Source organism: Bos javanicus, chromosome 23 (assembly GCF_032452875.1).
Source record: "Bos javanicus breed banteng chromosome 23, ARS-OSU_banteng_1.0, whole genome shotgun sequence".
NCBI classification, from domain to species: domain Eukaryota; kingdom Metazoa; phylum Chordata; class Mammalia; order Artiodactyla; family Bovidae; genus Bos; species Bos javanicus.
In genome coordinates, this window is record NC_083890.1 from 24,669,394 (window position 1) to 24,685,336 (window position 15,943).

At 48.3% G+C, this 15,943-nt stretch overlaps 1 protein-coding gene across 2 annotated transcripts in view; it reads right to left on the bottom strand.

Annotated features, from left to right (window-relative positions):
* TRAM2 (translocation associated membrane protein 2) overlaps positions 1-15,943 on the bottom strand; it is a 69,373-nt gene that overhangs the window by 18,794 nt on the left and 34,636 nt on the right. For both annotated transcript variants that reach the window (XM_061398422.1, XM_061398423.1), the window contains exon 2: positions 14,548-14,611. In XM_061398422.1, coding sequence (XP_061254406.1) covers positions 14,548-14,611 — 64 coding nt within the window. The remainder of the gene's footprint in view (positions 1-14,547; positions 14,612-15,943) is intronic.

The window sequence follows — 15,943 nt, forward strand, 5'->3', positions numbered from 1 at the left end:
ACCTGCGGGAGTTCAGGTCCCAGGCCTGGATCCCTGGTGCTCCGTGGCCCTCCCTCCCCCGGGCAGACACACTGGCCACCTCTCCAGCTGTGCTGCCTTCACGCTGAGTCACACACACATGAGTCATCTCTCTCTGCTGGGATGCATTTACCAGAAGGTAGGCCAGGGTGAGTGAGTTTCAGGGTGGCCAGAGCCAAGAAGAGCTGACTGGGTCACTCTGGGAGCCAACCCATGACCCCGCCACCCCGGACTGGGAGAATGTACTGGTGGGCGGTGGAGGGGGTGGGGAGTGGGCTGGGAAGGGGGCAGGAAGACATGAACTTTGAGATCAGACCAGCTTTCCTTTGTCCTCTCCCTCCTTGCTTCCACAAACACCCTACTCTGTGAGAGCCACTGGGCTGATTGCTGAAACATGGAGACAAAAGACACTGCCTTAGTTTCGGAGAGCACAGACCAGTCAGGAGACTGACAAATAAGTGTACAAAGACCTACAGACAGGCAGACAACCACATGGTACCAAGAGGTAAACACAGCCACACAGGGAGCCAAGGCAGGTGAGGGAGACTCCAGCTGGGGCGGGGGAGGTGGGGCAGCCTGTCAGGATAAATGGGATGAAATAGAAACTTGAGAACAAGCAGGGGTAGGCAGGCGGGGGGCGGCGGGAGGGGGCGGTGGAGCATCCTGGGCAGAGGAGCATCTGCTAAGGATGCAGGGAACGAGGACACATTATTGAGGGCGGCCAGGGTACCACATAAAAGGGTGTGGACATGATCCTGAAGGCAACATGGAAACATCGAAGAATTCAAACTCAACAGGAAAACGCGGAAATTGGGTTTCAGACAGTTCACTCTGGCAGCAGTGCTGCATAAGCATTGGGCCTGGAGGCAGAGGCCAGTGAGACAGGTAAGGAACTCGGGGGACAGGAAGTCAAGTAGAAGAGGAAACAGGGAGGGAGGAGGGCCATCGGTGGCCTAGACCTGTCAGACGAGGTGACTGACCCAGGCAGGGGCTGAGACCCGGGCTGGGAGCTGGGACCCAGGACGGAGGAAGCAAAGAGGCAGGCTTGTGGGTCAGCCTATGCTTCCGCCCTTCCATTTGCAAGGCCAGCATCACCCTTTCCCAGCCTTTGTAATGGAGGTTCAACGGAGACTAACTAGCTGGCAGCATATTTTGAAACTATAAAATAATACATGCAAAGTTTCACCATCAAGACCAGCCTTATTAGGCAAAATGGGACTCAACCAAAAAAAGCATGGCCCCAGAGTAGCTGAATAACACATGTCAAGGGCTTCCCTGGTGGCCCAGTGGTTAAGAATCCACCTTGCAATGCCGGGGACACCGGTTTGATCACTGGTTGGGGAGGATCCCACATGTTGCAGAGCAACTAAGCCCATGAGCCACAACTACTGAGCCAGTGCTCTCGAGCCTTTGACTGGCAACTGCCAAGCCCTCAGACGGCAACAAAGAGTAACGCCTGACTGCCACAACTAGAGGAAGCCCACGCAGCAACGAAACCCAGCGCAGCCAAAATAAACAAATCTTAAAAAAAAAAATGTCAACACTTTGGATTATCCATCTTAAAGCCTCTTCAAATTACTTTCATTCATCACTCTATTCACTATGCTTTCAAAGAGATGTGACCAGAGCCCTAAATCCTTCTTGAAACAAGAAGGGATGCGTGGACTAACATCCTTTTACTCCTTTGCTGATAAGAGCTCCATGCGTATTTGCTCACCCACCAATAAACCACAGGCAGGGAGGGCTCCATGCTGGACACTGGGGCATGGCAGGGAAGGAGGTGGGCACGGCCCTGCCCTCTTGCAGCTTAGCACCTACAGACCAAGTTCTCTCTACCCAAAACCAGAGGCCGACAATGACGACAAAAACAAAACAAAAAAACATAATTAGATTGAAAACTGGGCAAAGACTTGCAGCAACATGGGAAGACCTAGAGATGATCATACTGAGTGAAGTCAGTCAGACAGAGAAAGACAAACATCATATGATATCACTTATACGTGGAATCCAAAATATGACACAAATGAGCTTATCTATAAAACAGAAACAGACTCGAGACATAGAGAACTTATGCTTACCAAAGGGGAAAGAGGTGGGGGGAGGGGTACGCAGATAAAGCAGGAGTTTGGATTCGCAGATACAAACCACTATACACAAACTAGGAAGACAGGCCCTGCTATATAGCTCAGGGAACTGTATTTAATATCCTGTAATAAATCATAATGGAAAAGAAGTTGTTTTTTTTTTAATGGGCAAAGGAATAGACATTCCTCCAAAGAGGACATACAAATGGTCAACCGGTATATGGAGACCTTCAACATCACTATCATTAGGGAAATGCAAATCAAAACCACAATAAGGTACTCAAATCCATTAGAATGGCCACAATTGAGAAAAAAAGAATAGGTGTTGGTGAGGGTGTGCACGAATTAGAACCATATTTGTTCACTGTTTTGAGAATGTAAAATGGTGTAGTCACCATCAGAAACAGTATGATGATTCCTTGGAAAATTAAAAATAGAACTACCAGATGATCCAGCAGTTCCACTTCTGTACACAGAAGAAAAAGAACTGGAAGCAGGATCTTAATGAAATATCTGTAAACCTCATGTTCACAACACACATCACGACAGCCCAAGGTAGAAACAACCCAATTGTCCATCCACAGATGAACAGAAGAACAAAATCTATGGTCCATACATACAACAGACCACGAACACCATTCAGCCTTAAAAAGGAAGGAAAACCTGTCACATGCTACACAGAGCCTTGAGGGCATCATGCTAAGTGAAATAAGTCAGTCACTAGAAGACAAATATTGCATGATTTCATTACCGAAGGGCCCCAGAGGAGAAAAATTCAGAGAAGACAACAAGAATGGTGGTTGCCAGGGACTGGGGCAGGGGAGGGATGTGGGGCTGCTGTTTCATGGATGCAGTTTCAGGTCTGCAGGATGAAGCGTTCTGGAGATTGCACCAACAGTATGAGTGTGCTTCATACTACTGAACTGGACGCTCAGAAACGGGTAAGATCGTACATCTCATGATAGGCGTATTTCATAACAACAAAAAAAAACAGCGGCCAGGTGTGATGAGTGCTGCGACCTGGGCAGGAAAGGATCAGGGCAGGGCCCTGGGGAGGAGGCGTCACTGAGGTGTGCTGGTCAGAGCAGAGTGGTCTGGACAGAGGCAACCAGGGAAGATCCTGGTGGGCAGAGGACTGGGTGACCTGGAGAGCAGAGGTGAGCAGGCCGTGCCACACCCCACACCCCTGACAATCATCCAAAGGCAAGCGAAGGTTCTGGAGCACTGAGTCACAGACACCTTTTGTAAAGATCACTCTTCCTGTCAGATGGACGGGTTAAGTGGGCTGGAATAGGACCGGCAGAGCGGTCAGGAGGTGCCCATAGGAGGCCAGGGTTGGGTGCAGGCGTGCCCTCCACTCCGAGGGTGGCAGCGTGATGTCTGAGAAGACAAATCCAGAGAGATGTGGGCAATGGACTCACAAGGACCATCTGGTGGGCTGGCCATGCAGAACGGTTCTCAAGTTCCCTCTGGAATCTGTCCTCTGGTAGCGCCCACAGTTTCAGAATGCGTCAACCTGCTGTCTGGTTTGGTTCTTGTCCCCATCCATGGCGAAGCAGAGTGGACGAAGAAGCAGAACTCACAGGGTTAAGGGACAGGGCCATTTCTCAGGTCTCCCAGTGTCCCACAGCCCAGCCCGGCCCCCAAAGCCACCTCAGGCCAACAGGACCCCCCTTCATGACCCCTGCCCTGACTGATGAGAAGCTGATCCTTGGACTTCTTTCTCCTACCACAGAGCAAGGAGCATCACACAAGCACTCATGAGCTGTGCTCTGATTCACGCACAGCATCTCCACTGCTCTCCCCTTATCTGCTACCCTCCTGCCCTTGATTAGAGCAGGAAAGGGGACTGGTTTGGCCCCTTCCGCTCACCACGGAGCTATGGAGGTCTGAAACCTGTGTTTTTTCAGGAGGTTATAAACAAATGGATTTTTTCTTTTCTTTTTAAATGTTTGGTTGCTAACAAATTCTTAAAAAATCCCGTCTCTCCCCATGTTAGACCTCTGACCCTTTAAGCAGCATCCCCGCCTTGTATGAGCTCTCAAAAAAGAATGGCAATAGTCTGGCAGTGAGCTACTGTGATTTTTTTTTATTAAAGTTTAGGTCCTTTTTTTTTTTTTTTTTAACTTTTTATCTTGTATTGGGGTATAGCCAATAGATCCCTTTTTAAAAGAAAAAAAAAAAAACTTTCTTGGCTTTACTGCATGGCATGTGGGACCTTACTTCCCCGACCAGGGAACTAACCCACATTTCTTACACTGGAAGTGCAGAGTCTTACACTGAACCGCCAGGGAAGTTTCTGAGCTGCTGTGATTTTTAAGAAGAGTATGTTTTGGCACATCTGAGCTCTTAGACCAGAGAGGTGATTCCAACCCAGAGTCACAGCAAAATGCCCGCAGAGACCAGGCGGAGAATGCAATGAGCAAAGTGGTCCAGGCGTCTTCAGGTAAGTCCTTTCAACCCAGAGTCTGCTGCACTAACAGTCTTCAGGACCACAGAGCTCCCCACTGTTTCTCCTCAGCTGTAGGGCCCTCCTGGTCTGTCTTTCACATTTCCACTTTCAGAGAGAAACAAGTTTAAGAAAAGAGTGACATCCCTTTTAACCTTGCTAGAAGAAAAACAACAATTCAGACTAGGATATGCGGTGGCTGCCAGGCATTCTTGGTGTTGGGGGCACATTAGAGAGGAGTGGCGATTGTGGTGAAGTGCAGAGCATCTGCCCCGAGGGGGTGAAGGAAGGAGGGGGAAGGCCACTGGAGGGGTGCGGCCCCGTATTTCAAAAGCAGAGAGAGAGGTTCCCTACGTGAAATCATCTGATTTTAAAATGCTGGTGACTAATTCCAAAATTGTAAAAACACTTTATGGGCCAATTACCAAACTGGCCAAAGAAAATACACATATAAGCCAGCTCTGACCACAGGCCACCGATTTACAATCCCCAGCCCAGATGCCTCCTGACACCTCCCAACGCCCATATTCCAAGTCCTCTTCCCGCGCACCACGATGGAGGTCAGTGTATCCCCCGGAGGGGTTAACCTTGCCCAGGAAGAAGCACCTTCAATAATGACCCTCCCTCTATAAGTGACTCATCCTGTCTCCTGTCAAAAGTGGCACTTGCTTTATCTCTGATCACAGTTTAAAAGTGAAGGATAGGGAAGCCTGGTGTGCTGCAGCCCATGGGGTCACAAAGAGCTGGACACGACTTAGCGACTGAACAACAACAGTTTAAAAAGAGAATCAACATGCTCAATAAGAGCCTGGCTGTCCTGACAACCTCGGGTGGAGCCGGCCCTTTCGGGAGCACCCTCTCACCTCCTGCTTTGTTTGCTTCCTATGACTAACAGACATTTTCCCGTTTCCCCTGGTGTCACCTGGAAGCAGCTTCTCCCGCCTGCCTCCACAAGTCCCATCTTGTCTGGATACAGCTGTGCAGTGTCTGACCTCCTCCCAGGGACCTGAGCTGGCCAGTGGCCAGCTACAGCTGATGCCCCATCCGCTCTTTACATCCGCTTAAAGTCCAGGCCCTGCCAGCGAGGGTTCTGCCTTTGTCTGGTGCTTCAAAGAATACCACTGTACAACCTGGATGCCTGTTCTGCTCCCAGCTTCCTTCCTCACCCTTGCAAACCTGGATTTATGAGTTACTTTCTATTGGTTTCTATGCTTATGGCCAACTGTTTCCCCATTATTCTGAATCTTCTACACAATAAATAAATCCAGAACTCTGACATGAAGAAACACCAAAAGCAAAATCAAGATGCAAATGATGTTTGAGCGGAAAATATTTATAATTTGGATTAGAAACAAAGGTTGATCTTCCAATGTATGAAGAGCTCCTAGAACTTGAGGATGAAAAGATAACAAACCCAACAGAAGAATGGGCAAAGGATTTGAACAGACAATTCACAGAGGAAAAAAACACAGATGGCGCTTTTACATGTAAAAGGATGCTCAACCTCACTGAGAAACGAATTACAGACACAATGAGATACCATCCCACCCATCAGACTGGCATAAATCCAAAACTGGTCTCTAACTCTTGCTGAAGCTATGGGAAACCAGGCTCTCACCCTGCAGTGGGATGCGAAATGGACCACCTCTTTGGAAAGGTGATTTGAAAATTTCCACTGAGATTACAAACCATCAGCCTTTGGATATGGCAATTCCACTTCTGGGAATTTGTCGTATAACCATATCTGCCATGTTCAAAATGACACCGGCAAAAGGTTGTGCATGGCAGCATGGTTTTTACCCTTACGAAAACAACCCAAGTAGTTTTCATCTCCAGTGCCTGGCTTACAACACCTTATAACACACAGGTGTAAGCCTCCTCAGGGATGCACGCTGCTGCACATCCACCCCAGGGCCAGTGAATCAGAAACTGGGACATGGCCCAGGAATCCATGCTTAATGACAGCAGGGGATCCCAACACATTGTCCATACAGACAATGGAGCCAGTTTACAAAAATCAGGGAGAAATGAAGGGCAAGAACAGGAGAAACTAATCAGAAAACATGACAGCAGACAAGTGGTTGCTTTGGGAGGGGGTGTTCACCGGAGGGGTCTGAGGAAGCTAGGAGGGCTGCCTCCTGACCTGGGGGATGGGTGCATGGCACACACAGATGTAAAAAGTCATCTCACTGTGCCCCCAAGTATGTGCATGCTTTACTGCTGTTCAAACCACCCAGTCTGTGGTACTTTATCATGGCAGCCTTGAGGTGAAGTGAAGAAAAGTGAAGAGAAGTCGCTCAGTCATGTCCGACTCTTTGCAACCCCATGGACTGTAGCCCATCAGGTGCCTCGATCCATGGGATTTTCCAGGCATGAATACTGGAGTGGGTTGCCATTTCCTTCTCCAGGGGATCTTCCCGACTCAGGGATTGAACCCAGGTCTCCCGCGTCGTACGCAAACGCTTTACCATCCAAGCTACCAAGGCAGCCTTGGCAAACTTAATAGACACACACACTCTCTCTCTCTCTCCCAGGCTGTTCAGAGAATGAAAGAGTCTTCAAAGTCATCATTTTAACTGCAGACTGCACGATTTGTTGCAATATATTTTTCTCCAGTTTCACTGGAGGTAGGAAGACAAGGATATTTTTATGATACAAAAATGTAGCAAAAAATGAGAGAGGCATTAAAGAGAACCTACAAATAAAAGTGAACAGCCTCTGCGTAGTTTCCCTGGGGAACCATTTCTTTCTATAAGGCAGTATAGCTCTGCCTGAGGCCTTCAAGAAATACCACAGGCACACACTCAGCCTCATTGTGGTTCACAAGTCTGAGGCCTGGGCAGAAATTGTGTGGTCCCTGAAGAGCGCCTACTGAGGGGACAATGTGAACTGAAAGCCATATAGAAAAAACAACTCAAGATCATACACCAAAAACATGTCTAAAATCTCAGCCTTGTTTTTAACTTGGATAAAAATATCAGGTTCACTGTTTAACTAAGGACAAAAATTATTTCAGTAAGACCTAAGCAAGAAAAAAAAAAAAAAACGATCCTGGCTAGATAGGAGAAGAAAAGATCTGCTCAGGAGAAATGGCCGTGTGGGGGAGGGGAGGCAGCTATTCAAAGATGCTGCCGGCTTGGAGGCTTCAGGCTGGTTAACAATTAGCCACAGCAACTCAGCGGCCCCTGCTTAAACCTCAGGAGCTCCACGTGGCATAAATTCTCTGGGCTGTATGTAACAGGGGTACTGGATAAAAATCAAGTCTAGGCAGGAAAGGGACACACTTCTGAGGGGCTGTTACCTGGGGCTGACCAATGACTGTGCGTCCACTTTTCTGCACAACTGTTACACTTAAATAATTAAGTGCTATGATCTGAATGTTGGTGTCGTCCCCCGCCCCCCAGTTCAGTTGGACTCCCAACTCCCAAAGATGATGGTATTAGTGGGTGGAGCCTTTGGGAGGTGTTTAAATCATGAGGGTGCAGCCCTCATGAATGGAATTAGTGCCCTTATGAAAGAGGCTCCAGAGTGCTCCCTTGCCCCTCCCACCACGTGGGGACACAGCAGGAAGCCTGTGACCTGGGAGAGGGGCCTCACCCGACTAGACTGTACCCAGATCTCGGACTCCAGCCTCCAGGACTGGGAGAAGTAAATTTCTGTTGTTTATAAGCCATCTAGTCTGTATTTTGTTACAACAGCCTGAACAGACTAAGAAAGTTTAATAAATTAACAACAACAACAAACAAATTATACCCAGGGCTGGCTATAAACTCCCACGCGTCTTCAGATGCCATCCAATACGGTGAGGGCAGTGAAGACTTGGGTTTATTTTCATTTTCTCTTATTCATACAGATAGGACCTCAGGGCAAAAGGGGATCTTGGCAGCTGTTTGGCCAGAGGGACTAGGATGGAGCCAGCTCTCTGCCAGTCTCTCTGGGCCCCCTGGAGTCACGCCCACCGCCCCATTTGCATTCAGGGGTGTGACAGCCCAGCACCCGCTCTGTCCTTACTGGTGTATCCTTAGGTACTTCCATCATCTCTTTTCCTTGTTGTGAAAGGACGAGGCCAGACTCTGAGTCTCAAGTCTCCTGCAGCTGGACAGACCACAGGTCCTGGTTGGGCAGCTTCTGCCTGAAATCAAGCCAGGTTTCCACTTCTAGAGTCACTGTCGCCCACCTGTCTCTTCCCTCTTTGTCTCCCACAAGCTCATCTTACAAACAGGGGCTCAGTTTGGTATGTGACGCCAATCTCCTAAGTACATGATACAAGCACAGGGCTAACTCCTACTGGCTAGCAAGGGAACAAAACACACTCTGAGCCCTGGACAAAGGCTTTCAGCTGAATGAGGCTTTAAAACCATCTGTCTGAGGTTGTTTTGATGGGGCCGTGTGTCTCGCCCTGGGAGGGCTGTGAGAACAAGAGCCACACTGTGGTGCGGGGAGGGACCCCGGGGGGTCCCTAGGCTTTTTATCTCCAGCTGTTAAATGCTACGTGGCAGCTGGTGGTGATAAAACCACCGGGACCAACAGGGAATGGTCCTTGTCCTCCTTCCTCACTGTGAAACCAGCCCTTCTCCGGAACAGGCCCTGCACACCCAGCCTTCTCTCTCCAGGTGTCAGGAATACCTAGGTGCCCTTGACTCCTGCAGAGTGGCAGCCCCAGCTCAAAACCAAATCCACCCAACAACAGTAACCCCTCGCCTCCACTCCTCAGACTAAAAACAGTTCTAGAAAAGCCAAAATTGGACGAGAACAGAAAGATGCAAATGAGTTCCTGGATTTAGGGGGTTTCCCTCCCTGAACTTGGGGGCTGGAAGCACAGGGTCCTCTGAAAGCCTACTTAGTGGGTTCCACCCAGAGCACGGGCAGCAGCACTTCAGACACCTGGAGGTCTCGTTACCATGAGGGATCCAAGGCAGAAGTCTTCGGTGGGGCCTGGAGTCTGTGTTTCTAACCGATTTCCAGATGGTGCAGGTCTGTGACAATCTGGGGAGTGAGTGCCTCCTGGATCCCTGTCTTCAGGAGGTGCTGGGTGGACACAGTGACCATCACCCTCAACTTGACAGATGGTGATGGAGACCCTGACACCGCCTGGTTTGCCCAAGACAGCTCAGCAAACTCTTGGAACAACTCAAAAGAAGCTGCTACATTTCAGCCTGTGTGGGGTCCCCTGTTCTACATCAGAAGGGGGAGTCAGGAAGCCACAAGTCTGTCTGTGGCGGGACTCAAGCCTCTGCTCTTTGCTGACCTTTTACAGTCTATATACTTCTGGCCGTAATACCAGATACTGTGGGGTATTTGAATCAGAAAGACTCTGATGGTTAAGACCAGAAACATGACATTTTATTCCTTGCCAAAGCTGGGTGTATGGTTGCAGATAAAATACACGATGGTCAGTTAAACTTGAATTCCAGATAAACAAAGACTACTTTTCTAGTATAATTATGCCCCATATATACTTTGAGATATACTTACACTGGAAAAAAAAGTAGTAATTCTCTGAAATGCCAATTTAACAGATAGTCCTGGATTTTTATTCGCAAAGTCTGGCAACCCTAACAGGTGGGAATGATGTGACAAGAACACTTCATCACTGTTGACCTTAAAGAAAACCCCAGGGACACTGACACTGTCCCAGGATGCACAACTTCTGACTGCAAGGTCTGTGCCATCTTCTTTTTTAGTTTATTTCTCTGAATGGAACTTAATCTTCTTAGCTAGCTTAATATAATATGACAGAGTCATGCATTTATTAGCCAGCATTATGAGTTGAATGGAGCAAAACTCCTGTGAAATCCAAATTCCCAGCATCTCAGACCGTGAGCTCCTTTGGAGTCAGAGTTATTGCAGATGTAAATAGTTGAGATGGGACCATAATGGAGCAGAATGTGTTCTAATCTGATACGACTGACGTCCATACAGAAAGAGAAACTGGATGCAGAGATGGCCGCAAACACAAAGACTGGTGTCCCACTGGTCCACGCCAGGGAGCACAGCCCTGCTGACACCTTGATCTTACCCTTTTACAGTGCGTTACATTTCTGTTGCTTAAGCCACTCAGCTTGCGGTACGTTGCTGTCACCGCTGGCCTATAAACACATGCTGGGAGCTGGAAAGAAGAGAGGTGAGCGAGGAAAGGAAGCTGGGAAGAAACTCCTCAGCGTTCCCACCGGCCGTTTCCTGTAGAACCTGAACACCTCCGCCAAGGGAGGCTAGGGATTTAGAAACAGCAGGCCGGTTATATGAAAACCGTCGCTGCTCTCCTAAAATCCACAGGTTAAACACTGATTTGAACAAGTCCCAAGCCACTGAAAGAAGAAACCTTAGAAATCAGAACTGACCCCGGTTCTACAAATAGGACTCATCCTCAAGAAGCTGCAGGCTGGAAGAGATGTGAGCCGGGGGGGTTTTAAGTTGTTTTTTTTTTAATTTTTATTTTGATGGCCCATGGCTTTAGTTGACCCTGCAGCATGTGGAATCTTAGTTCCCTGACCAGGGATCAAACCTGAATCCCTGCATTGGAAGGTGGATTCTTAACCAGTGGACCACGAGGGAAGTCCCAAAGGGGCGTGTGGTGGTGGTTTAGTCACCAAGTAGTGTCCGACTCTTGTGACCCCATGGACTGTAGCCCGCCAGGCTCCTCTGTCCATGGGATTCTCCAGGCAAGAATACTGGAGTGGGTTGCCATTGGTATGGGGTTTAAATCCGCAGCTTCAAGGGCCCTCTGCCCTGGGTTGTGAACTGCTTCTTTTCGGTGAGAAGTTGGCCCTCCTCCACAACTTACAAACCAAATACCACCACCCTGGTCTGGTGATCAAGGAGCTCAAAGCAAAATTAAGCAGGCTGCTCTAACTGCACTGTCTCTCTGGGTGATGTGCCAGTCTTATTTTGAACAGCCCCAGTGGCAAGATTTAAACAAAAGCCAGGCTCTTTAGCAATACTTTATCTCCTCTGTCAGTACATCCCTCCACCTCTACCCAGGCCTTATTCTGGCCTGGATGGGGATTCCAGGACACAATTCAATAGCCCCACCTGAGAAAAATGCCAAACTTCACTGGCTCCAGACACACTGGCCTTGGTTCAGTTACTAGAACATGCCGAGGTGTATGTGCCTCACCCGGGGGCTTTGTGCATGCCAATCCGTGTCTGGAATGTTCCTTCTTCTGCACATATCCCCCTCCCCAACCCCCTTCACATCAGCTGTTTCCCAGAAGTTCAAACAGCAGTTTCCCAGAAACATCTGGCAATCACCCTTTGATGTTTCCTTATCGCACACCCTGTATGCTCCTTTCGACACCCATATCACAGCTGTAATTGTTTATTGTTTGCTGTGTAGCATCTATTCCCTCCCTAATAAACGGTTAAGTTCCATGAGTCAGAGATCAGACGTGTTTCATGAATTGCTCTACAGTCCGGGCCTGGCACATGGCAGGCACACAAATATTTGTCTGGATTAATCAATTAACTAATTAGTTAAAACAAACAAATGAGGGCAGGATAGGAAGCGCCTCCTGCTCAGGAGCTCTGGGTCTGGCCCTGGAGCAGGAAGCCTCGCTTGTTACTCTTGCTGTGAAGAGGGACGCTTCTAGGATATCACTTGTCGCCTAATTTCAAAGTTTCAGACTGAAACAATCAATCCCCTGGTCATGATCGGGCTTTACAAACAGGCCCTTCCTACAATAAAGCCACGTCCCACTCATATGTGCTTCAGCCACTGTGGTCCCCAGGACGGTACGTTCTCCCAGTAATGAACAAAGCAAGGCTGGGCTAGGATCTGGCAGGCAGCCCCTCTAAGTCGATTTTGGGCAGAAATGTAAAGAAAGTCCAGGCACCACCTCTGACAGGTGCATATCTCCTTGCTGTATCTCTTTGGCTTAGTTGCTAGGTCGTGTCCAACTGTTGTTGTTTAGTTGCTAAGTCGTGCTGGACTCATTGTAACCCCATGGACTGTAGTCCACCAAGCTCCTCTGTCCGTGGAATTTTCCAGGCAAGAATACTGGCGTGGGTTGCCATTTCCCTCCCCAGGGGATCTTCTTGAACCAAGGATTGAACCTGTGTCTCCTGCATTACAGACGGATTCTTTACCACTGCACGAGCAGGGAAGCCCCTGGGTATCTCTTTACAAATTAATAAACTGGCATTCTGATGTTTTTAAAAAGCCTATGCATGTGGGCTTCCCTCGTAGCTCAGATGGTAAAGAATCCACCTGCAATCGAGGAGACCCTGGTTTGATTCCTGGGTCAGGAAGATCCGCTGGAGAAGGGATAGGCTACCCACTCCAGTATTCTCGGACTTCCCTTGTAGCTCAGCTGGTAAAGAATCCGTCTGCAGTGTGGGAGACCTGGGTTGGGAAGATCCCCTAGAGAAGGGAAAGGCTACCCACTCCAATATTCTGGCCTGGAATTCTATACAGTCCATGGGGTCGCAAAGAGTCAGACACAACTGAGTGACTCTCAAAAAAAAAAAAAAGCATTTGATGCTATCTATAAAAAACATGATTTATGGGTCATAAGAATTAGATGCCTGAGGGTATTTGGGCAATACATATATAAAACCTTTATAATGTACATACTACTTGACCCAGAAATTCCAGTAATAGGAATTTATCCAAAAAAAAAAAAAAAATCATGAATGCAGGAAGTCACAAGAATGTTTACTGTAGCACTATAAGAACTGGGAACTTAAATATCCAACAATGTATGACTGAATACATAACTGTGGTAATCCTTATTAATAACTTTTCTTTGGTTTTTGCAAACGCCTAATTGAATGGAAGAATAATGAATGACTAGGGAAAAAGTTCATCATATGCTAACAGCAGAAAAGTGGGTTATATGAATCAAGATTACAAAATGTTAACTGTAGTCTTTGGGTGGTAGAGTCATGTATGATTTTTATCTTATGTTTACCTGTATTTTATAAGTTTCCTGTGAGAGTCATAAATGTACTTTGGAAACCATTTAAAACTAAATTGTAACCAATCACACACAAAAAAATACTATACGACTCTACTTATAGGAGGCCCTAGAAGAGTCAAATTTATAGCGACAGAAGGTAGAGTGGTAGGGGGCAGGGGAGAATGGTGAGTCACTTAAGAGCTACAGAGCTCCGTTTTGCAAGATGAAACAGTCCTAGAGATGGATGGATGGTGGTGAAGGAACTTCATACCACTGAACTGGTACACTTTAAAATAACTAAGATGGTAAATGACATGTGTATTTTATCCCAATTTTTTAAAAAACCAAAATACTTTAAAAAATGTTAAATGCATAAATCATAAGTATAGCTGGGTCCAGAGTTGTCCTAGTTATTACAATTTTCAAGAGACATAGGTACATAAGGCCGAATTTGACCCTGGACCACATGGCAAGGAGCAAGATGGTCCGTGAGCCCACCAGGCTGGCATGTGCCTTGGGACGACCTGGCCGTGCCATTTCCTGTCTCTTCCGTCATGAGTATGGTGTTTTCTCCCTCTCCAACCAGCTCTGATTCTAGATGAAGGGCTGAGTAAGCCGTCCCCAGGGTGTGACTTCCCCTACAGCCTAGCTACAGGGACTGCAGGGGCAGGCGAGTCTGGGAGAGACACCAGCCATGTCCTGCAGAGGCCACGGTTTAAGAGTTTTGCCCCCAAAGCCCTTCAGGTAGCCTCTGGTGGAGCCAGGCCAAGAAAGGAATCTTCCCTCCATGTCCAGACAACTCACCACCTCACTGCAGGATGAGGAGGGAGGACTAGATTCAGGGAAGAACGTGTCCCCCTTTATTCACCAGGAGGGCCCCAGAGATGCCCACCCAGTTCCTGGAGGTGGACCTCAGAACCCCAAGCTTGCAGAGCCCCTGGCTGAGCACTGCATGTGGCTGACACCTTTTCAGCAACAGGAAGTGGGATGCTGAGTCTAGATATCCAAAATGATCATACATGGCACAGGAAAAGGAAGTTTTCCAAGAACTTTGGGGTTAACAGGGCCCGAGAAAGATAGAGACCAGTACTTTCCTTACCTGCTGTAGGCATGCTAACATTGTACTGAGGTAAGATAAATAGGAAGGCAGTCTTGGCGGTGACCTGTGAAACAGAGGGAAAAGTTCCAAGTTAGCTTCTTGGCCACATTTTAAAAAAAAAAAACAAAAACCAACCAGCAAAGCCTGCGACCAGCCCTGGAGTCCATGCCTTTCACATTCTCAGACCCACAGGCCTCTCCAATGAAGGGTTTCACCTGGAGCTGAGTTAGCAACGTTTGTTTTTCTTCCCTATTTTCTTTAATGGCATCCCTCCCAATACCTGTACTGAAAACAAACAAAACCACCCCAAGTCCTGGATGGTATCTAGACTGGTGCTCGCTGCAGACAGAATGCGACAAGGTGTGCTCCACCCACCGGCAGAGAGCTCAAAGGCAAAGGATACACATTTGTCTGTGCATCATTCATTCATTCACTCAAGTGTTTATCAAGGTAGTTCTAAGTACCCAGCACCAGTGAAGACAGGAACTAATAGAAGATAAGGTCACAGCCTTCCAGAGTTTTCCAGAACTCAGGACCTAGCTGAGGTTCCCCAGCACGCTGATTAACTGCACAGTGGGCAGCAGCCCCCCAAATCTAAACCTGAGCCTCAGAAACAGAGAACTCCAGCTGCTAATTTCACATCTTCTCTACTCGGGGGGTGGCAGGGCACAACACCCCATACTGTTGGTCTGTTTATTTCGAAAGCTGCCTTTCAACTCTCAGTGGTGCTGTGATAAAACTGTGGCTGTCACCTGAGTTATTAACAGCCAATTCAGTCCTCTCGTGGTTCAGCCTGCAGGGGAGAGACTGTAAGATAAGGGGATTTGACGTTTGGACTCTAGAACCGACTGCCTGGGCTCAGACGTTGCCTCTGCATTTGTCCTCCTGGAAGGATGGAGGGGGCAAACGCTCTCCTCAGCCCATGGGACACTTGGGAGTCTCACTTCCTGTGTCTGTAAAAGGCAGGGTATTTGCGGTGCCCTAGCTGGTCTGGGGCGGGGTGCGGTGTGCGGTGTGGGGCAGCGATGGCCCAGCTGTCAGCGTCGTTTAAGGCTCCCCAGATGTTTCTGATGTGCTGATGTTTCTGGAGCAGGTGCAGAGGCCAGGTGTGAGGTGGCCAGACACCAGGCCTTTCCTGGCAAGCCCCTGGGGACACTTCATCAGCAGAGTTACTGGTTTGCCTCTAAACAGAAAGATGTGAAGGGTGCCCCGTGGGTGTGAGGGAACATGGGTTTCTGTGGCAGAAACAGCAGGGAGATGGCTGAAGGACACCCTACCAAACGCTGCCTACTTCTTAGGGCACAGTCTCCTCCAGTGTCACCCAAGAAACACACTCGCCTTTTAAGCTGGCAGGCTGAAGTGGACCTCTGTGTAGTTCTGGCTGACCAGAACCCCC